Consider the following 24,137-nt stretch of genomic DNA (forward strand, 5'->3'; position numbering starts at 1 on the left):
CTACATCCAAATAGGAAAATATAATCAGTAAGGGCCAATATTATTTATTTTTTCTAACTTTCTTCTCCTTTATTGTAACGTGTGGCAGATGTCTTACCAGAACCTCCGTGCGGTCGGAAAGGTGGGAAGAAATCTGAAACCCGTTCAATCACATCAGAATCCCAGGAAGCCTCCTGTAGTTCTTGCTTCTGCCACGCATCTTCTGTTTACCCCCCTTTTCTCTCTCACTCATCTATTTACCCACTTGCTCCCACCCTGAATTTTCTCTACGTTTCTAGTGCTTATCTACCCTTCTAAAAAAAACTTTATTTTTTAGAGCAGTTCTAGGTTCACAGCAAAATTGATCCAAAGGTTGGAGATGTCCTGTATACCACCTACCCACACACATACACAGGCTCCCCCAGGATCAGCATCTCCCACCAGCGTGGGACATTTGTGACAACTGATGAACCTACATGGACCCATCATTAGCACCAAAGTCCAGAGTTTACATTACCATTCACTCTTGGTGTTGGGCATTCTGTGGGTTTGGATAAATGTATAATGACATGTATCCACCATTACAGTGTTGTTCAGAGTAATTTCACTGCCCTAAAAAGCCTCTGTGCACCCTCGCTTTTGTAAAACCACCAGCCTAAACTACCTTACACATCTATCCAGTTATTCCTTCTCTATATCCCCTATTCTTTTTTACCTACCCATTTCCTGCCTAACTCATCCATATCTTCCATCTGAGGTCAGGGAGGTGACAAGAGTTTTCAGAGTCCATCTCTGTTTTGCAGAATCTGTCCATAACAGGGCAAGAGTGCTGCTTGTTTTGTGAAAACCAAGGACCTGGAGGGGTGAAATTGATCACTGCACTTGAATGTAAACAGGCGAGCTCTTCTGCCATATACATCAAATATGACATAAATACCGTAGTGTATTACCTTTACCCATCTCCTAGGAGTTTACCAACATGAACCCGTTTTTGCAGGCATCATACTTATCTCAGAATTCCTATAATATGATGGTTTTGCTTAGATTAAGGTTTCCTGGGGCCATTATAATCTTCCTTTACCATGGGATGTATCTCTGTTTCCAGCTTTTGTTTATGCATTTTAGCCTCTTAAAGTAATTTCTTCAGACTTATATGACTTGTTCCCTTATGGAAAACAGAGTTATAAAAATGAACTCACTCTAAAGCCTTTCCAGGAAATGAAGGAAATATATTTTACTGGAAAATCAATAGCCCAGGATGGAGGTACAAAAGGCCTCCACCTCTTTTTTCTATGGCTTCTCACCATCTGTTTTATTCTGAATTTAGTCAGAGGTTAATTGAGCAAAAGGATACTCTATTGTCCTTGTGAAGATGGAGTCAGAGAGGCAAAGGCAATGTCTGGACACAGTCCATTTTAGTATTTGAGTGGATTTCATCTCGATCAGACTGTACTGCTCTGGAGTTGGTTGGCCTGCCAAACTGTTTGCATTCTGACTCACCACTGAGGCCTTCTGTTTGGGAACACATAGCCTTCTCTGTCTGCTTCCCTTTTTATCCTTTTACAGTAGATGCCCTGTGGCCTGAAAAATAAAGAACCAGTCTCCACAGTTCATCAGTTGGTCTTCTGAGATTGAGGAAAGCAATAAAAATCCAAGTGAATTTGGGAGAGAATCCCAGGCATCCACCCTGATGAGCATTTCTACTAATCAAACCACAGTAAGGGCAATGCTATTTAGTACATCATCATTCAAACAAATTTTGCATTATTTAATGAAGGACTCATTAATCACCTGTGTCAATTTAGCTTGTAAAGTCAGCATTTAGCCACCCTCAAGACTTGCAACAATATGAGTTTAGTGTATGTTTCCATTCAACTCTCCAGAACTTACTCAAAGGCAGCAGGGAGTGTCTGCCTTCCTACCTCTGTTTGTCCCATATGAGTGGTTCCAGCACAGATGGAACCCTTAGAAAGTGTGCTGCTTTGCCTAGCAAATAAATCCACTGGAGCAGGACAGTTGGCACCTTTCTTGCAGCATCTTAGTGCTTTCTCTTAAAGGAACTACCTGTGATAGAATTTTAAAGGAAGTTAAAATAATAAAACTGTTTCAATGGGGGGAGGAATGTTGAATTATAGCAACCATGGAATTAAAGCAGTGATGTTTAATTGTCTTAAAAATCACATTTTGTGATGTAAATAATGTCTGTGAATTTTCTAATTTAAAAATTCCCTCAGGCAATGACTGTTTTGTTTTGTTTTCTTTTTTACTCTGTTTTTCTTTTTTTTCAATGGACATTATACTTTGGGTAGTGTGACAGTTACAGACAACAGTGCTTGAAAGCAAGGTTGAGGATATGAGATGGCTCATTACCAGACATGGTCTCTTTAGAAAAATGTGAGCTAAGGAGATGATGAGATGACTTCATTCTCTCCTGAATATAAGTGGGAAGCCAGGCCATGATCCTCTTTTTCCTCCAACACAAATACTGTAGACAAATGTTGCTAAAGCGGTAGTCTGCGTATGAGCTTTACCTCTTAATAAAATGCGGTACTGTTGAATTCTAGTGAAGCTCTCTCCATTTTTAAGAATAAAAAAATGAATCCTAGTGCTGAGCATGATAAATGATTATTTAACACATTGCAATGAACAGCAGCCCAGCTGGGCAGAGACCGCTAACAATGGACACATTTGAGTTTGGAAGGACACTACTGGATGAGGACTTGGAGTCAGAGAAAAAACAGAAAAGTTTCTATTAACAGATGAGAAATTTGTGCTTTGACTTTAAAATAACAACTATAATGACACATAATTCACACAGCACAAAAATCACCACTTTAAAGTGTACAATTCACTGATTTTTAGTAAATTAACAGAGTTGTGTGATGATCACCACCATCTTACTTTCCAGCATTTTCATCACCCAGTAAGAAACCCTGTACCCGTTTGTAGTCACTCCCTCCAGCCCTTGACAATCACTGATCGACTTTCCGTCTCTATGGGTCTTCCCTATCCTGGATGTTTCATATAAATTGAATCATACAATATTTGTTCTTTTGTGTTTGACTTCTTTTTTAGCATAGTATTGTCAAGGTTCATCCATGTTGTAGAATGTATCAGTACTTCATTTTTTTTTCTTAAAGAAGGAAAGTATTTTTTTAATTAATTAATTAATTTGGCTGTGTTGGGTTTTAGTTGCAGCATGCGGGATCGTCGTTGTGGTATGCAGGCTCATAGTTGCAGTGCGCGGGCTCTAGAGTGCACAGGCTTAGCTGCCCCGCAGCATGTGGGAATCTGTTTCCCGACCAGGGATCGAACCTGTGTCCCCTGCATTGGAAGGCGGATTCTTAACCACTGGACCACCAGGGAAGTCCCTTCATTGCTTTTAATGACGGAATAAATCTTCCATATTATGGATATATACCAGGTTTTGTTTATGAACCTTTGGATTATTTCCACTTTTTGGTTATTATTTATAATGCTGCTGTGAAAATTGATGTGCAAATTTTTGCACAGACATATGTTTTCATTTCTCTAGGAGTGAAATTACTGGGTCATATAATAACTCTATGTCTAACTTTTTGAGGAACTGCCAAACTTTTCCACAGCAGTTACAATTTTTGACTTTCCCACCAGCAATGTATGAGGGTCCCAGTTTCTCCACACCCTCACCAGCACTTGTTCTTTCTATTTTTTTCTTTTTATTGTAGCCACCCTAATGAGTGTGAAATAGTATTGTGGTTTTGATTAGCATTTCCCTAATGGTTATAACTATGGTGAGTATCTTTTTATTCGCTTATTGGCCATTTGTATATCTTCTTTGGAGAAATGTCTATTTAAATCCTTTGCCAACTTTTAACTGATTATTTTTGTTGTTGAGTTGTAAGAGTCCTTTATATATTCTGAATAGTAGAACCTTTTCAAATATATGATTTGTAGATATTTTTCCCATTCTGCGGGTTGTCTTTTTACTTTCTTGATAATGTCCTTTGATACATAAAAGCTTTCAATTTTCATGAATTTCAGTTTATCTATTTTTTCTCTTGTTGCTTGTGCTTTTGGTGTCATCCAAGAATCCATTGCTGAATTCAAGATCAGGAAGATTTCCTCCTCTGTTTTCTTCTAAGAGTTTTGGAGTTTTAACTCTTGAATCCATTTTGAGTTAATTTTCATATATGGTGTGAAGTAGGAGTGCAAATTCTTTCTTTGTATGTAGTTATTCAGTGGCCCCAGCACCACTTTCTTTTTCTTTAAAGAGGGATTGCACAATCAAAGGGTACATGTGTTTTTTGTTTTTGTTTTTTTGTTGTTTTTATTTATTTATTTATTTGATTTATTTTTGGCTACATTGGGTCTTTGTTGATGTCCGCGGGCCTTCTTTAGTTGCGGAGAGTGCAGGCTACTCTTCTTTGCGGTGCCTGGGCTTCTCATTGCAGTGGCTTCTCTTGTTGCAGAGCACGGGCTCTAGGCACGTGGGCTTCAGTAGTTGTGGCACGCGGGCTCAGTAGTTGTGGCTCACAGGCTCTAGAGCACAGACTCAGTAGTTGTGGCGCATGGGCTTAGTTGCTCTGCAGCATGTGAGATCTTCCTGGACCAGGGATCGAACCCGTGTCCCCTGCATTGGCAGGCGGATTCCCAACCACTGAGCCACCAGGGAAGTCCCAGCACCACTTTTTATATACTTTTTTTTTTAACTCTTTATTTTATATTGAAGTATAGTTGATTAACAATGTTGTGTTAGTTTCAAGTGTACAGCAAAGTGATTCAATTATACATATACATGTATCTATTCTTTATCAAATTCTTTTCCCATTTAGCCAGAACCATTTTTTGAAAAGACTATTCTTTCCTTATTGGAAGTTCACAGCACTCTTGTCAAAAATCAGTTCGCCATGAGTTCATTTCTGGACTCTCAATTCTATTCCATCGGTCTATATATCTATTTTATACCAGTACTAAACTGTCTTGTTACTGAAGCTTTTTAGTAAGTTTTGAAATTGAGAAGTATACACTCTAACTTTGTACACTCTTCTTTTCCAGGATTTTAAGTGTTTGTGAAGGATTGATGTGAATTCTTTAAATTTTTGGTAGAATTAATCAATAAAGCAATCTCATCCTGGGCTTTAACTTATGGGAAGTTGTTTTGAATATTAATTCAATCTCTTTACTTGTTATAGAGATATTCAGATTTTCTACCTCTTTGTGAGTCAGTTTTGGTACCTTGTGTAGTTTTAGAATTTTTTTTTTTTACTTTTTTAGTGATTGCCCTAGAGTTTGCAATATACATTTAGAGCTAGTCCAGGTCCACTTTCAAATAACACTGTATTGCTTCACAGGTACAAGTGCAAGTACTTTACAATAACAAAGTGTTCCTAATCCCTCCTTCCTATCCCTTGTATCATTGCTGTCATTCATTTCACTTATACATAAGCACACATAATCATTATATATATATATATATAAATCTAATACATTGTTTCTATTATTATTTTGAACAAACTGTTTTTTTATTGAGGTATAGTTGATTTACAGAAAAATAAGTTTTTATTTGATCTTCACTTATTCCTTCTTTCATGCTTTCTTTCTTTATGTAGATCTGTTTCTAACCTATAACATCTTCTTTCTCTCTGATCTTTATTTTTTATTTTATTTTTTTAACATCTTATTGGAGTGTAATTGCTTTACATTGTTCTGTTAGTTTTTGCTGTATAACAAAGTGAATCAGCTATACGTATACTTATATCCCCATGTCCCCTCCCTCTTGCATCTCCCTCCCACCCTCCCTATCCCACCCGAACTTTATTTTTTTAATTTTTAAAAATTTTAAATATTTATTTATTTGGCTGTGCTGGGTTGCAGCAGGCGGGATCTTCGTTGTGGCATTTGGGATCTTTCGTTGCGGCACGCGGGCTTCTCTCTAGTTGTGAGCGAACTCTTTTGCAGCATGCGGGATCTAGTTCCCTGACCAGGGATCAAACCTGGACCCCCTGAATTGGGAGCATGAAGTCTTAGCCACTGGACCACCAGGGAAGTCCCTCTCCGAACTTTAAAAAAAACCCACTTTTTGCAAAGCAGGTCTTCTGGCAAGAAAATTCCCTCAATTTTTGTTTGTCCTAGAAAGTCTATTTTTGCTTGACTTTTGAAGGAAAATTTCACAAGATACAGAATTCCAGGTTGGTGGGGTTTTTTTCCCCAACACTTTAAATATTTTACTCCACTCTCCTCTTGCTTGTATGCTTTCTGACAAGTCACGTATAATTTTTATCTTAGCTTCTCTATAGGTAAAGTATTTTTATCCTCTGGCTTTTTTCAAGATTTCTTTTCTTTATCTTGGATTTTTCTGGATTTTTAATATGGTGTGCTTAGGGGACATTTTGCAGGGGGGGCATTTATCCTGCTGGGTTTTCTCTGAGCTTCTTGGATCTGTGGCTTGGTGTCTGACATTAATTTGGGGAAATTCTTAGTCATTGTCGTTTTAAATATTTCTTCTGTACCTTTCTCTCTTTATTCTCCTTCTGGTATTCTCATCACACATAGGTTACACCTTTAGATGTTGTCCCACAGTTCTTAGATATTTTGTTCCATTTTTCAGGGTTTTTTTCTGTTTGCTTTTCAGTTTTGAAAGTTTCTATTGGCACATCCTCAAGCCCAGAGCTTCTATCCTCAGTGGTCCAGTTTACTAACAAGCCCATCAAAGGCATTCTTCATTTCTATTAGAGTGTTTTTGATCTCTAGCATTTCATTTTTATTCCTTCTCAGTATTTATTCCTGCTTACAATACCCATCTCTTCTTGCATGTTGTCTACTTTTTCCATTGGAGCCCATAGCATATAAATCATTGTTATATTAAAATCCTGGTCTGATAATTCCAATATTCCTACCATATCTGATTCTGGTTCTAATGTTTGCTCTGTATCTTCAAACTGTATTTTTTTTACCTTTTCATATGCCTTGTAATTTTTTGTTGGAAGCCAGATGTGATGTACTAGGTAAGAAGAACTGCAGTAAATAGGCCTTTAGTAATATGGTGGTAAGGTATGAGGTCAGGGGAAGTGTTCTCAAGTCCTATGATTAGGTCTCAGGCTTTTGGTGAGCTTATGTCCCTAGACTGTGAACTTCAGCAGTGTTTCTCAGTCTTTTTTTCCCCTCCCTTAGGTAGGACAGGAAGGCTAGAGGGAGCTGGAGTAGGGTATTTCTCTTCCCCTAGGTATATTAGGCTCTGATAAAACCCCAATAGATTAGGGTTTGGTAAAATACTTTCTCTCTTGAGGGCAGACCTTGTTATGAAGAACAGAATGCTCTGGTAAGTTTCAAAATGGCTACTTTTCCCTTCCCTCTCCTGAAGCACAAGGGAGATTTTCCTCCAATCTTTATTGTGATAACCTGGTACGGCTTCTGGAGGTAAAAGTCACAGAAGTGTGGGTGTGCTCCTCTGTGACTGGACCCCCTAGAGTTTTTAACTCTCAGATGTTTCTGCACTGAGCCCCCAGCAATTCATCAATTACAGTTCAGGTTTTCCTACCCTGATACCACTTCCCATGGAGGCTTCTGCTCATGGTCTTCTGGTCCAGCAAGTTATGATTCTCTATCTGCCTGTCTGTCTCTCCAATTTTAAGTGTACCATTTTTGCCTGTGATCTCAATTCCCTGAAAGATGTAAGCAAAGTTTTTTTTCTAGTTGTTCAACTATTCACTTGCTTTTAGGATGGAGTGATGACTTCCAAATGCCTTAAATGCTGGACTGGAAACCAGAAGTCCTCTTCTTTTTGATGTAGGCATTTACAGCTATTTACAGTCTCTAAGAACTGCTTTAACTCCATCCCATAAGTTTTGATGTTGTGTTTTCTTTTTTATTCATTTCAAGATAGTTTCTAATTTCCTTTGTTGTGCTTCGACTTTCTATAGGGGTAACGTTTCTGTTCCATCCCTGGATTAATTTCACAGAGTACTGGTACCTCCAGGCCCTTAAATTTACACTTACACCTTTAGAAAGTAGGCATTCCTCCCTGAGGAATAGAGAAACTGAAAGTAGACATGAGTGGCTGGGAGGAGGGGCTACAACTTAAGCCCTAGCTTTTGAAGCCACCCAGTGGCCTATATCCTTGTCAACTAGGAGTGATATTGCCCTTCAGGTGACATCTGGCAATGTCTGGACACATTTTTGGTTGTCATAATGGGGTAGGGGGTGGCATGCAACTGACATCTGGTGGGTAGACGCCAGGGATGTTGTTAAACACCCTACAGTGCACAGGGCATCTGCTCACAACAAAGAGCTATCTGCTCTGAAATATCAATAGTGCTGCCATTGAGAAACCTTTTTTAACCCCTTAAATTGGAGGGACTGTTTCCCAGCTCACCCAGCACCTACCTGTACAGTGTCTCACACTTACCTCTTCACAATGGTCCCTGAGGTAGGTGAAATGTCACAATCTGAGATGAGCCTTAAAACTGAAGCAACCTGTCCATTGGTAGCAGAGCCTGGACGACCACCTTCCAGTCCAGTTGTTTCCCAAAAAACCCACAGCTACCTGGACCTCCAATTGCTTTGTCCACTCCACCTGTCAATAGCAGATCATCATGCACTGTCTTGTGAGTATATGTCTGGCATATTGGTAGGCTAAGAGGCTTCTACTGGCTAAGAATGCTTCACATTGTCTTGTGAGCCCGTGTTTAATGGCTCCCACTGAAGACAGAGTAGAAACTCCCTAAGGACAGGCATGGCCTTTGGCACCAAGGAGGCACTCAGTAAATTTGTGTTGAATGGATTAGGAGATATGAGAGAAAATACACCAAAATATTAACTTGGTGATCTCTAGGAGCCTAGAATGAAGGTTATAGCTGCCTCCAGAAGAGGCTGGGAAATGAGGTGTGACCCCAGGGTTGGTGGGGGCAGAGAAGTTGTGGACCTGTACATTGGTTGTTTTGCCGATAGGATTTTCATTTGGCTATCATTAATAATACTGGTAAGCATCATTTTCCTTGTTAAATTCCTCACATTTCAGCTTCTTTTTCTCTTTGAAATGTTCATACTAGCACTTTTTACCTTTATTAAAAAACCAGTTTTAACTGCTTAAAAATTCAGTGTCCTCAGATTTTGTCACCTAAAGATTTTCTCAAGAACATAATTTAAAAAAATCTTTTTTTGATGTTTGACATCAGTTATCATGAAATTATCCTGACACTGAATCTCTGTGTCTTGAGGTAGCTGGTCTCAATTTCCTCATCCATAAAATGGGAATGATGATCCTTTGTTAGCTGAGACCTTTGCTGAGGATAAAATGATTTAAAGCATGTGAAAGCATTCTGAGTAGTGCTGTGTAAATGGCAAGGCCCCTCCAATTATGAGTAATTCTGAAAAAATGTGTTCGTATGAGTTATGCAGTATAACCAGTTGTCATGCAGTTATTAGAGTAGTTTACTAGAATGAAACAAAGTGCATTCAGATTTTGTGCTCCTTACTTACAGTGCTAGCTGAATAAATAGGACTTTTTTTTTCTGATAATTTGGTTAAAAGATCTAAAACTCTATTTTACCTTGGACTTTTCTCACAGTTACAATACCTTGACCTTTGTTTCTCCATAGGTGTTACAGAATATCTTGGACACTGAAAAAGATTACGCTAAAGAACTTCAGTCTCTTCTTGTTACTTACTTAAGACCGCTGCAGTCCAATAACAAGTAAGATTTATATTTTAAACCTCTCGCTAAGCAAAGCAAGATAATGTCAGTAGATGGAGTCATTACTCTTATGTCACTGAATAATTGATTTTGCCCTTTAGAAGAATTTCCACAGATCACAGGTTGCCAAGAACATGGTCAGAGCAACAGAAATTATGCAAGATGTAGCTTTTGGAGAGCTTGGCCTTCTTTCTCTTCTGGCTGTGGAGGGAATGAGCCGATCTGCCTTTCTGTCTGTCACCATTTTTATCTTGTACGTTTTAGAAGTGAAACATCTAGTTTTACCTTCCGGAAAAAGGACTTGCTGGTGTTTTCATGCAGAAAGCACAGACACCGGAAATTCTTGTGCTCGCTTTGACCTTGGCTTGCCAGGGCAGAAGCTCTTTCCCATGCTCCCAGAATGGCAAAAGCATGGCATTTTGTGAATGTTCCTAAGAGCAATTCAAGCCAGTATTTCACCGAGGCAAAAGTGAATGAGAAAGAGGTGTTAAAAATATTCAAACCTTATCCTGGTCTTAGAAATCTGAAGGCCTGAATTGAAAACTTACTTTTCACAAAAGAAAAATATTGACGGTTCATTTTTTAGTATTTGTAGGCCTGGCATATGTAACAAATAATAGCTAACTGCATTTATGTGTGTTTTTTTATTTTAATGGATTAAACTTTACTGGAGATTATGATCTATAAGTCAGATGGTAAATTTAGCAGTCGATACATAGAATGGAGGACAGAAACCTCTTCTTGTACCTCAGTTTAAGAGTTTATTTTTGCCAAACAATTGCCTAAACTGTTGGCTTCGGGCTTAAATAAGTTTAATGTATTTCACAATTTTCTCCCTTTTCCTAAATCATGCTTGCTTAGGCATAATGTCCTGTTAAATTTCCTACTCGGTTATTTTCATGGCACTATGGGAATCTTACTTCAGTATGAAAGGATTTTGTATTCCTGTGTTTTGTCAGAGTTTAAATGATCAACAACAAAGTGGCTTTTGTTATTCTTATGTAAAACATGGAGTGCTCTGTGAATCATAGCCCTTAGAGCTGAATGGAACCTCAGTGAATCATTGGGTCTAGTGCCCTGGAAGAAATGACTATCCTCATTGAATAAATAAAAAAAAACAAAGTCCAGAGAGGCTCACTGTCCTGCCCATCACACGGTCAGTCAGTGGCCAGACTCAACCCACTGCATCTCCTGCCACCGAGTAAAATGTGGCTCCGTGTTCTAGAGGTGACAGGCAGAGAAGGAGAGGGGAACTGAAGTGGTAACCCTGGCAGCGAAGATGGTAAGATTTCAAATGGAGGAGTGACTGATTAGCAATCAAGAAATAGTCAAAGGAAAAGAAAAGAGCCGCGGCAGAGGAGGTGAGAGACCCGAGTCAGAACCGCACTGTTCCCAAGGAAATTCAAAATGCAGTTCTAGTCACTTTCCATTGGTTCTGCCCTGTAGGCCCCAAAGTGATTTGAGCAAAGGGGACTGTTTATTGTTTGATCCTGAAAGGTCCAGATAAGCCCCCAGTCAGGTTCTTGCTGCTATGGGGGAACAGCAGCCAGGGAAGCTGGCTAAAGGGTTTCACTTTTGACACCCATGAGAGGGGTTTTCCAGCTTGTGGCTCAGGAGGGCATCAGAGCAGAGGAACTGGGTGCTTTTTATACTCTAGGGGTTACTGGTAACGTCTGTTTGGGTCTTCCTTTTCTTTGTCAGCAAAAATTACTCTCCTGGAAACCCTCCCCTTGTATTATTAAGGAGAAAGAACATGTGGCAGACATTGGCCTTTTAAGTAAATCTTCAGAAAAGTTTTCTCTCAAAAAGTGGTTAGGGGCTTCCCTGGTGGCGCAGTGGTTGAGAGTCTGCCTGTCGATGCAGGGGACACGGTTTCGTGCCCCGCTCCGGGAAGATCCCACATGCCATGGAGTGGCTGGGCCCGTGAGCCATGGCCGCTGAGCCTGCGCGTCCGGAGCCTGTGCTCCACAGCGGGAGAGGCCACAACAGTGAGAGGCCCGCGGACCGCAAAAAAAAAAAAAAAAAAAAAAAAAGTGGTTAGGACCATGGACTCTGGAGCTAGAATGTTTGGGTTCAAATTCTGGCTTCACCATTCACTGGCTTTGGGACTTTGGCTGATTTGCTTTAACCTCTCTGTGCCTGGATTTCCCTATGTGTAAAACAGAGACAGCAATAGTACCTACCTCATAAAGTTGTTGTAAGGTTAAGACGAGTTGTTATTTGTAAAATGCTTACCTCAGTATTAAGCGCTGTATTAGTGCTGGCCCTTGTTTTTATCACCTATTATTTGGTAGGGGAAGAAAGGGTGAGAAAATTCTTAGTACAGAGCCACTGGATTAAAATGGTTCAGTTTGTGTTTGACTCCATTCCATTCCAAAATCAAGCAAACAAACACATCTGTACTATTTTCTTCCCTCCTATTTCCGCTCAAGATTTCCTTTAGTTGATTTATGAATGGCATATATAATGTCTTTCAATTAACTTTCCCAGCTCCTCTAGAGGAGATTATTCAAAAGTTTTTACACTTATTCCCAGCTATGTTGTATTCTACCCATTTAGATTCTTAGATATTTTTTTGAGATGTATTTGACATATCACATTATATTAATTTCAGGTGTACGGTGTAATGATTCTATATTTGTATATATTGTGAAATGATCACCACAATAAATCTAGTTAACATTCATCATCACATACAGTTACAAAATATTTTTTCTTGTGATGAGAACTTTTAAGATCTCCTCTCTCAGCAACTCTTTCCACTATGCAGTACAGTATTATTAACTATGGTCACCATGCTGTACATTACATCCCTATGACTTACTTATTTTATAATTAGAAGCTTGAACCTTTTGACCCCCATTCCACCCCCTCCACCCCCTTTGGCGACCACCAATCTGTTCCCTGTAGATGCTTAGATGTTAAGCACTTGTTATTCATTTACTCCTTGCTTTGTAAAATACCTAAATGTCCCTAATAAACACTCATTTTCTTTAGGATCATTATTCTTGTTATGGAAAAGGGAAATCAAGGAAAGAAGCTTTAGAAAGTTGCTTGAGATCACAGAGTTGGTGTCAATTAAAAACCTAAAGTTAAAATATAGGGATTGCTTCCCTTCTCCCATTTGCCAGTTACTAGCAAACTATCAGCTGAGTAGACTAGAGATAGATAACTAGAGTCATCCCCAAGTTCTCTTCACTGAAACTACATATATATATTTTTCAGTCTGAGTACTGTGGAATTTACATCTTTATTGGGAAACTTCGAGGAAGTATGCGCGTTTCAACAGACGCTCTGCCAAGCCTTGGAAGAATGTTCAAAGTAAGTGTCGCACGTCGCCATCAGGATAGCTAGCAACATTGGGTTTTTTGATGTGTTTTGTTTTCTTTTAACTGTTGTCTTAGATAGGGGCACTTTATATTTATGCATTTATTATGCATTTATACATTTATTCCAACTTTGATAAATTGCCCCAGTACAGAGAAAATCTACTAGGTGGTGGTACTCACAGAGTCAACCCACTAGTTGCTTATCAGGACTCTACATCCGGTCAGTTATTTCTCACTTTATTTAAAAATCATATTGACAAATAAGGTCCAAATTGACCATGGATGATGGCTTCGTCATCGATTAGATATTTTTCTTTTGTACATTGCGAATTACTTTTCCAAGTAATTTTTTCTTCTTTTTTTTTGCGGTACGCGGGCCTCTCACTGTTGCGGCCTCTCCCGTTGCGGAGCACAGGCTCCGGACGCGCAGGCTCAGTGGCCATGGCTCACGGGCTCAACCGCTCCGCGGCATGTGGGCTCTTCCCGGACCGGGGTGCGAACCCACGTGCCCTGCATCGCCAGGCAGACTCTCAACCACTGCGCCACCAGGGAAGCCCCAAGTAATATCTTTATGTGAACCACAACGCATCATTGATGGCTAGCTAGCTCGTTGAAGTGCAGAATGAACTGTGATGATCATCAGGCAATATGTTTCTGGAGTAAGATTAGTTTTCCAAGTAGTGGATCTCGGAGAATTGGTGACTTTCATCGTCTATAGGGAATTTGGGGGCAATTGCCTGTTTCTTGAGCTTAATGAGACACGGGTGGTTGTCCAGGGACGAAGCTGGTGAGAACCCCCTGTAAAGAGACCTGAGGAACCACTGCAAATGCTGATAGGGATCCATATTATTGGTATGGAAAGATGGTGACTAAGTGAGAAGAGCAGATTACTATTTAGATTTGTAATCTTTGCTTTTCATTTTATATAGAAACATGTAGAAGAGAGTCCAAGGAATATGCCAACATTGTTATAATAGATATCTCTGGATGGTGGAATTCCGAGTAATTTTTTTTCTTTCTTGTGTTTTTTTGATTTTTCTGCAAACTAAAATGGGTGCCATGTAATTCTAAACATCTGGATATCACCTTGCCTAGCAACACCAGGCCACCAAGACTACGTAATACTCCTTTGTGATGTGTCATTTTTGGATTCAGTTAGTTTTGTCTGTACTTGAACTTCATGCAAATTAATCAAGAGTATATTTAGTGTGCCCGGCTAAATTTGAATATTATAATTTGAATAAGCATCTTAAAAAACCCTAGTAATTCCAAATAAGTATCTGACCCTATATATTGGAGCTATGTTTGGTGGCTAGAGTTTAAAACAGTGGCCAAGAACTTGCATTTCATAGATAAAATGGTTATAATATAGAAGTTTTTTTTAACTTTGGCAAAAGAATTCATGAGGTTTGCGTGTTACCAGGTTTGATTGGAATCATCTTCCTTTATCCCGTTTCCTATTTTACATTCTGTGTTTCACCTGTTTTGCTTACAGGTTTCCAGAAAACCAACACAAAGTAGGTGGTTGTCTCCTGAACCTCATGCCTCATTTTAAGTCTATGTATCTGGCTTACTGTGCAAATCATCCTTCAGCTGTAAATGTACTCACCCAGCACAGGTAAATCATTAACATTTCCCCCAAAAAGCTGCTTTGCAATGATATCCTTTCCCAGGACTACCTCATTTGGAAATCCAAGATCTCCCACTGAACTCTTGATTATCCCCATTCATCATACCAGAAATTGATTCATTGTTATATGGATTTATTGTCCATTCATGCAACAAATAATTTACTGAGCACCTACTATGTGCAAGGTCCTATAGTAGTTGATGGGGATACAGTAGTGAACAAGGAAGAGAAGGTCCCTTCCCTCAGGGAGCATAGACTCTTGAGAGAAATAGGCATGAAATTAAATGTTGTAAACATGTTGTATTAGAAAAGGGTAATTAAAAGGAAGCTGTGAGACTTTGAACATGGTATCAAAGTGTGGAGTGAACGAAGGGTCAGGGAAGGCTTTCTTGAAGTAAAATTCTATTTAGAGCCAATGGTTTAGCCTTCCCCATCCCAGTGAATGTTTTATCCAAGTTGCTGCAGAGCTAAGATGCCTAGGTTCATCTCTTTTTCACTCTCCCTTTGTCTGGTAGAGGAAGTCTCAAGTAGTAATATGGCTAAAAGGCAGGCATCAGCAGGGAAAGGTGGAAGGAAACTAACCCTGTGAACTGGGTGTCAGGTACTCTAAGCCAGGGTCTCTGATGGCAATTATACATGAATTTAAATTGTTTCAGATTCATGGAGAACAGCAGCACAGTATCTCCTTTAAGAGTCCTTGCAAGGGACCCAGCTAAGCTCACATCTATCCTACCCTTCCTTACCCTCTGCCGACTCACCCTTGACACATTCACTGATACATTCATCTGGGCCAGAATTCTGTAGGATAGGCTTGAAGACACAGTTTGGACTTTGAAGCCATGTGCGAGGAATCCAGCTGGGACAATAGGAAGAACAACACACAGAGTCTCTTATGACTGAACTCGGAGACTAGATTCAGAACCGACATGATTCTGGAGGCTGCTCAAGACTGAAAAGATATTATTCTTCTCTTAATTTGACTTATACTCCCAGACCCAGGCTGGAACAGTGGGTGACAACAACCCTCAGAAGTGATGGAAACTTTGGCTTTGTCCTGGTTCATTAGGAGCTTGATTGGCTTTATAGAGCTGTTATGTAAGGGCATTTTGAAGGTAGAATTCAGTAGGTCCTACTTGAAGGTGAATTTTACTTCCCTGATGAAAGTTGTGAACTCTTGTGGAATAGCAAATATGGAAGTTGGAGTTTAAAGAAAGAGAAGCCATGACTCTGGATTATTTAGGCAAGTGGCTCAACTGCTTAGAGCTAAAAATAACACTGACAACGTGCCAGGCACATGATGTAAAAGCCTATGAGGGAGTTACTATTATTACCATCTCTGCTTTACAGATAAGACATTAGAAGGTTAAGTAATCTGCCCAAGTACTCATAGCTGTTAAGTGGTTGAGCCAGAATTAGAATCCAGGTCTGTCAGACTTCTAAAAAAAAATGTTTTTATTAACACATGTATTTCACCTACAAAGTGAATAATCTAAATGCAAACTTAAAGAATTATCATAAAATGAGCACCCACGTACCCACCACCCAGCTTAAGAAATAAAATTTTACCGTTTCTTTTTTATTATAGTAACTTTATTGAGATATAATTCACATACCATACAATTCACCCATTTAAAGTGTACAGTTAAATTATTTTTAGTGTATTCAGAGTTGTGCAACCATCACCACAATCAATTTTAGAAGGTTTTCATCATTCTCCAAACAAACCTATACTCATTAGCTGTCACTCCCCATTGCCAGCCCAAGGCAACCACTAAAATACTTTATGTCACTATGGATTTGCTTATTCTGAACATTTCATTTAAGTGGAATCACACAACATATGGCCTTTTGTGTCTGGCTTCTTTCACTCGGCATAATGTTTTCAAGGTTCATCCATGTTGTTGCACTTAACAGTACATTGTTTTTTTAAATTGCCATACATACAATGAAAAATATTTCATTGTATGGATACTGCATATTGTTCTTCCATTCACCAGTTTGTGGACATATGGATTGTGAATGGTGCTGCTATGAAGTTTCATGTACAAGTCGTTGCGTAGGCCTATGTTTTCATTTCTCTTGGCTAGATACGTAGGAGTGAAATTGCTGGGTCATAAGGTAACTCTATGTTTCACTTTTAGAGGAACTGTGAGACTGTTTTCCAAAGTGGCTACACGAATTTATATTCCTACTAGCAATTTATGACGGTTTCATTTTCTCCACATCCTCACCAACATTTGTTATCATCAGTCTTTTAGATTATAGCCATTCTAGAGGGTATGAAGTGACGATATCTCATTTTGATATTGATTTGCATTTCCCTAATGACTAATGATGTTGAGCATCTTTCATGTGCTTTGTTGGTAATTGGTGTACCTTCATTTGGGGAAATGTCTATTCAGATCCTTCGCCTATTGTTAAATTGGGTTACTTGATTCATTACTGAGATATGATTCACATACCATAAATCCACCATTTTAAAGTGTAGAACTCAGTGGTTGTTAATATATGAGGTTGTCCCTACATGTGAAGTGGGTCTCTTGTAGACAGCATGTGTACAGGTCTTGTTTTTGTATCCATTCAGCCAGTCTATGTCTTTTGATTGGAGCATTTAATCCATTTACATTTTAGGTAGTTATCGATATGTATGTTCCTATTACCATTTTCTTAATTGTTTTGGGTTTGTTGTTGTAGGTCTTTTCCTCTTCTTGCGTTCCCTGCCTAGAGAAGTTCCTTTAGCATTAGTTGTAAAGCTGGTTTGGTGGTTCTGAATTCTCTTAGCTTTTGCCTGTCTGTAAAGGTTTTAATTTCTTTGTCGAATCTGAATGAGGTCCTTGCTGGGTAGAGTAATCTTGGTTGTAGGTTTTCCCCTTTCATCACTTTAAATATGTCCTGCTACTGCCTTCTGGCTTGTAGAGTTTCTGCTGAAAGATCAGCTGTTAACCTTATGGGGATTCCCTTGTATGTTATTGGTTGCTTTTCTCTTGCTGCTTTTAATATTTTTTCTTTGTATTTATTTTTTGATAGCTTGATTAATATGTGTCTTGGCGTGTTTCTCCTTGGATTTATCCTGTATGGGACTCTCTGTGCTTCCTGGACTTAATTGATTATTTCCTTTCCCATGTTAGGGAAGTTTTCTACTGTAATCTCTTCAGATATTTTCTCAGACCCTTTCTTTTTCTCTTCATCTTCTGTGACCCCTATAATTCGAATGTTGGTACGTTTAATGTTGTTCCAGAGGTCTCTGAGACTGTCCTCAATTTTTTTCATTCTCTTTTCTTTGTTCTGCTCTGTGGTAGTTATTTCCACTATTTTATCTTCCAGGTCACTTATCTGCTCTTCTGCCTCATTTATTCTGCTATTGATTTCTTCTAGATAATCTTAAATTTCATTTCTTGTGTTGTTCATCAGTGTTTGTTTGCTGTTTAGTTCTTCTCGGTCCTTGTTAAATGTTTCTTTTATTTCCTCCATTCTATTTCCAAGATTTTGGAACATCTTTACTATCATTACTCTGAATTCTTTTTCAGGTAGGCTGCCTATTTCCTCTTCATTTGTTTGGTCTGGTGGATTTTTACCTTGCTCCTTCATCTGCTGTGTATTTCTCTGTCTTCTCATTTTGCTTAATTTACTGTGTTTGGGGTCTCCTTTTCGCAGGCTACAGGTTCATAGTTCCCATTGTTCTTGGTGTCTGCCCCCAGTGGGTAAGGTTGGTTCAGGGGCTTGTGTAGGCTTCCTGGTGGAGGGGACTGGTGGGCAGGTGGATTCTTAACCACTGCACCACCAGGGAAGTCCTATCACTTTTTTTTTTTTGCCTCATGTATTTTGATGTTCTGTTGTTAGGTGCATTCATGTTAAGGATTGCTTTGTCTTGTTGGAGAAATGGCCCTTGTATCTTTCTGTAATTCTCTCTCTTTATCCCTGATAGTTTTCCGTGTTCTGATGTCAGCTTTTTCTGAAATTAATATAGCTAATCCAACTATCTTTTGATTGCTGTTAATATTTCATTTTCCATACCTTTGCTTATAATCTGTCTGTGTCTTGTAGACAATATATAATTGAGTCTTGCTTTTTTAATCCACTTTGAGAATCTCTGTCCTTTAACTGACATATTTGGACCATTCATATTTAAAGTGATTATTGTTATAGTTGGATTAATATCTAAAATATTTGTAACCATTTTCTCTTCATTTCCCTTGTTCTTTCTTTACTGCCCCCCTTTTACTGCCTTCTGTGATTTTATTATTATTATTTTTAATTTTGACTGTGACATCCGGCAGGTGGGATCTTAGTTCCTCAACCAGGGATTGAACCTCTGCCCCCTGCAGTGGAAGCACAGAGTCTTAACCACTGGACTGCTAGGGAAGTCCTGCATTCTCTGGTTTTAGTTAAACATTTTATATGATTTCATTTTCTCTTCTTCTCTTTGTCTTTTTCTGAAAAAATTTTAGTGATTTCCCTAGAGTTTGTAATATCCATTTACAACTAACCTAACAGCACTTTCACATAACACTTACCATTTCACAGGTAATGCAGGTACCTTATAACAGAGTATTCTAAATTTTTCCCCTCATCTCCTATTGTTCTCATTCATTTCATGTATCCATAACATAAAATCACTCAATATACTGTTGCTTTTATTACTTTGAACAGGTATCTATTAGATATATTAAGAATAAGAAAAAAGATTTTATTTTAACTGCATTTATTATTCTCTGACACTCTTCCTTTTCATGTAGGTCCAAGTTTCCTTCTCTCTGAAATACTTCTTTTAACAATATTTGATAGGAGGTCTACTGGTGACAGTTTCCCTCAGTTTTTGTTTGCCTAAGGAAGTTTCATTTTGCCTCCACTTTTTTTCCTTCTATTTTTATTGTGGTAAAACAAACAAATGTATAACATGAGATCTACCCTCCTAACAAAATTTTAAGTGTACAGTACAGTATTGTTAAGTATAAGCACAGTTTTGTACAGCAGATTTCTAGAACTTTTTCGTCTTCCATAACAGAAACTTATATCCACTGAACAGCAACTCCCCATTTCTCCCTTACCCCAGCCCCTGGAAATCACCATTTTACTTTCTGCTTCTATGAGTTTGACTACTTCAGATACCTTATATAAATGGAATCATGTAGTATGTTTCCTTCTGTGACTGGCTTATTTCACGTAGCATGATGTCCTCAGAGTTCATCCATGTTTTCACATATGACAGGATTTCGTTCTCTTTAAAGAGGTATGCAAAAAAAAAGGTATGCATGTGCATACCACATTTCTTTATCCATTCATTCATCAATGGCCATTTATGTTGTTTCACGACTTGGCTGTGGGAATGCAAATGTCTCTTCGAGACCTTGATTTCAGTTTATTTAGATAAATAACCAAAAGTTGGATTGCTGGATTAAATGGTAGTTCTATTTTCAGTGTTTTGAGGAACTTCCATACTGTTTCCACTGTGGCCGCACCAATTTACATTCCCACCAACAATGCACAGAGGTTCCAACTTCTTCACATCTTTGCCAACATTTGTCTTTATTTATTTATTTATTCTTGGATAATGGCCATCCTAATCAGATGTGAGGGGATGTCTCATTGTGTGTGTGTGTGTGTGTGTGTGTGTGTGTGTGTTTACAGTAACTATTACACTTCTCTACTTAAATGTATACAATCTCATGTAGTAAGGGTCATGTATCTCTTTTCCTCAAACAAATACTAATGTAATATTTAATTGAAGTATAGTTTCTGTACAATATTATATGTTACAGGTGTACAATATAGTGATTCACAATTTTTAAAGGTTATACTCCTTTTATAGTTATTATAAAATATCATTGTGGGTTTGATTTGCACTTTCCTGATGATTAGTGTTGTTGAGCATCTTTTCATGTACCATTTGTATGTCTTCTTAGGAAAAATGTCTATTCAAGTCCTTTGCCCACTTTTTTTTTTTTTGCGGTGCATGGGCCTCTCACTGCTGTGGCCTCTCCCGCTGCGGAGGACAGGCTCCAGACGTGCAGGCTCAGCAGCCATGGCTCACGGGCCCAGCTGCTCTGCGGCGTGTGGGATCCTCCCGGACCAGGGCACAAACCCGTGTCCCCTGCATCGGCAGGCGGACTCTCAACCACTGCGCCACCAGGGAAGCCCTCTTTTTTTTTTTAATATCTTTATTGAAATATAATTGCTTATCAATGGTGTGTTAGTTTCTGCTTTATAACAAAGTGAATCAGCTATACATACACATATATCCCCATATCGCTTCCCTCTTCCGTCTCCCTCCCTCCCACCCTCCCTATCCCACCCCTCCAGACAGCCACAAAGAACCGAGCCGGTTTCCCTGTGCCATGCGGCTGCTTCCCACTAGCTATCTATTTTACATTTGGTAGTGTATATATGTCCATGCCACTCTCTCACTTTGTCCCAGCTTACCCTTCCCCCTCCCCACGTCCTCAAGCCCATTCTCAAGTAGGTCTGCATCTTTATTCCTGCCCTGCCCCTAGGTTCTTCATGACCATTTTTTTTCTTTTTTTAGATTCCGTATATATGTGTTAGCATATGGTATTTGTTTTTCTCTTTCTGACTTACTTCACTCTGTATGACAGGCTCTAGGTCCATCCACCTCACTACAAATAACTCAATTTTGTTTCTCTTTATGGCTGAGTAATATTCCATTGCATATATGTGCCACATCTTCTTTATCCATTCATCTGTTATTGGACACTTAGGTTGCTTCCATGTCCTGGCTATTGTAAATAGAGCTGCAATGAACATTTTAGTACATGACTCTTTCTGAATTATGGTTTTCTCGGGGTAGATGCCCAGTAGTGGGATTGCTGGGTCGTATGGTAGTTCTATTTTTAGTTTTTTAAGGAACCTCCATACTGTTCTCCATAGTGGCTGTATCAATTTACATTCCCACCAACAGTGCAAGAGTGTTCCCTTTTCTGCACACCCTCTCCAGCATTTCTTGTTTGTAGATTTTTTGATGATGGCCATTCTGACTGGTGTGAGGTGATACCTCATTGTGCTTTTGATTTGCATTTCTCTTATGATTAGTGATGTTGAGCATCCTTTCATGTGTTTGTTACTTTGCCCAATTCTGAGTTAGGTTATTAGTATCTTTACTATTGAGTTGTAGGAGTTCCTTATTTTTTTTGGAGATTAGACCCTTATCAAATATATGATTTGTAAACATTTTTTCCTTTTCATAGGTTGCCTTTTCACTTTGCTGATTGTTTCCTTTGCTGTGAAAAATCCTTTTAGTTTGATGTAGTTCCACCTGCCTATTTTTCATTTTGTTAACTGTGCTCTTGGTATCATATTCAAGAAATCATTGCCAAGACCAATGTTTGGAAGCATTTCTCCTGTTTACTTCCAGGAATTTTAGAGCTTCAGGTTTTATGTTTAAGTCTTGAATCCATTTTGAGTTGATTTTTGTGTGTGGTGTGAGGTAAGGTTCCAGTTTCTTTTTTTTTTTTTTTTTTGCATGTGCATATTCAGTTTTCCCAGTACCGTTTTTTGAAGACTGTTTTTTTCTCATTATATATTCTTGGCACCCTTGTCAAAGATCAATTAAACATATATACATAGATTTATTTCTAGGCTTTCTAATTTGTTCCGTTGATCTAGTGTCTTTCTTTGTGCCAACCATACTGTTTTAATTGCTGTAGATTTGTAATATGTTTTGGAATAAGGAAGTGCGAAACCTCCAACTTTGTTATCTGGGGTTCATTTTGGTTCCATATGAATTCTGGGATTGTTTTTTTCTGTTTCTGTCAAAAAAAAATGCCATTGAGGATTTATAGGGATTGCATTGAATCTGTAGATTACTTTCGACATCTGGACATTTTTAACAGTATAAACTCTTCTGATCTGTGAACATGGGATGTCTTTACACTTGTTTGTTCCTTCTTTAATTTTTTTCATCAGTGTTTTGTAATTTTCAGTGTACAAGTCTTTGGTCTCCTTGGTTAAGTTTAGTACTAAGTATTTTATTCTTTGGATGCTATTGTATCAATAAATGAGATTTCTTTCCTTCTTTCTTTCTTTCTGTATTTTTTTGGATAGTTCATTGTTAATGTATAGAAATGCAACTGATTTCTGTATGTTAATTTTGGATCCTGCAAATTTACTGAATTCGTTTATTAGTTTTACCAGTTTTTTTGTGGAGTCTTTAGGGTTTTCTACATATAAAATCATGTCATCTGTGAACAGAGACCATTTTACTTCTTCCTTTCCCGTTTGGATGCCTTTTATTTTTCTTTCTTGCCTGTCTGGCTAGGACATCCAGTACTGTGTTGAATAGAAGTGACCAAAGTGGGCATCTGTGCCTTGTTCCTGATCTTAGAGGAAAAAGCTCTGTTTTTCACCATTGAGTATGATGTTAGCTCTGTGCTTTTCATATATTGCCTTCTTATGTTGAGGCAATTTCCTTCTATTCTTAATTAGTTGAGCACTTTTTATCATGAAAGGATGTTGGATTTTTGTCAGATGCTTTTTCTGCATCTATTGAGATGATCATATGATTTTTATCTTTTGCCCTTCGAGTGTGATGTATCACATTGATTGATTTTTGTATGTCAAATCATCCTTGCATCCTGGGTATATTTCCCACTGGTCATGGTGTATGATGCCTTCAGTGTGCTATTACATTTGGTTTGCTAGTATTTTGTTGAGGACTTTGGCATCTATATTCATCAGGATATTGGCCTATAGTTTTCTTTTCTTGTGGTGTCTTTCTCTGGCTCTTGTATCAGGGTAATGCTGATCTCATAAAATGAGTTTGAAAGTGTTTCTATCTCTTTAATTATTTTGGAAGAGTTTGAGGAGGATTGGTGTTAATTCATTTTATTAAAAAAATTTTATTTATTTATTTTTTGGCCGTGCCACGGGGCATGTGGGATCTTAGTTCCCTGACCAGGGATCAAACCCACACCCCCTGTGGTGTAAGCGTGGAGTTTTAACCACTGGACCACCAGGGAAGTCCCTAGTGTTAATTCATTTTTAAATGTTTTATAGAATTCACCAGTGAAGCCATCTGATCCTGGGCTTTTCTTTGTTGGGAGGTTCTTTTTGTTTGTTTGTTTTTTTGTTTTTAAATTAATTAATTTTTGGCTGCGTTGGGTCTTCATTGCTTTCTCTAGTTGTGGCAAGCGGAGGCTACTCTTCATTGTGGTGCGTGGGCTTCTCATTGTGGTGGCTTCTCTTGTTGCAGAGCACGGGCTCTAGGCACGCGGGCATCGGTAGTTGTGGCACGCGGGCTCAGTAGTTGCGGCACACAGGCTTAGTTGCTCTGCAGCATGTGGGATCTTCCGGGACCAGGGATTGAACCCATGTCCCCTGCACTGGCAGGCAGATTCCTTTTTTTTTTTTTTTTTTTTGCGGTACGTGGGCCTCTCACTGTTGTGGCCTCTCGCATTGTGGAGCACAGGCTCCGGACGCACAGGCTCAGCGACCATGGCTCACGGACCCAGCCGCTCCGCGGCATGTGGGATCTTCCCGGTCAGGGGCATGGACCCGTGTCCCCTGCATCAGC

At 38.8% G+C, this 24,137-nt stretch overlaps 1 protein-coding gene across 1 annotated transcript in view; it reads left to right on the forward strand.

Annotated features, from left to right (window-relative positions):
* Positions 1 to 24,137, forward strand: part of ARHGEF6 (Rac/Cdc42 guanine nucleotide exchange factor 6) — a 120,459-nt gene that overhangs the window by 65,767 nt on the left and 30,555 nt on the right. The window contains exons 7-9 of the mRNA XM_007452082.1: positions 9,558 to 9,652; positions 12,878 to 12,973; positions 14,477 to 14,599. Of these exons, the coding sequence (XP_007452144.1) occupies positions 9,558 to 9,652; positions 12,878 to 12,973; positions 14,477 to 14,599 (314 nt within the window). The remainder of the gene's footprint in view (positions 1 to 9,557; positions 9,653 to 12,877; positions 12,974 to 14,476; positions 14,600 to 24,137) is intronic.

The sequence above is a fragment of the Lipotes vexillifer genome, unplaced genomic scaffold, assembly GCF_000442215.2.
Source record: "Lipotes vexillifer unplaced genomic scaffold, Lipotes_vexillifer_v1.1 scaffold1114, whole genome shotgun sequence".
Lineage (NCBI taxonomy): Eukaryota > Metazoa > Chordata > Mammalia > Artiodactyla > Lipotidae > Lipotes > Lipotes vexillifer.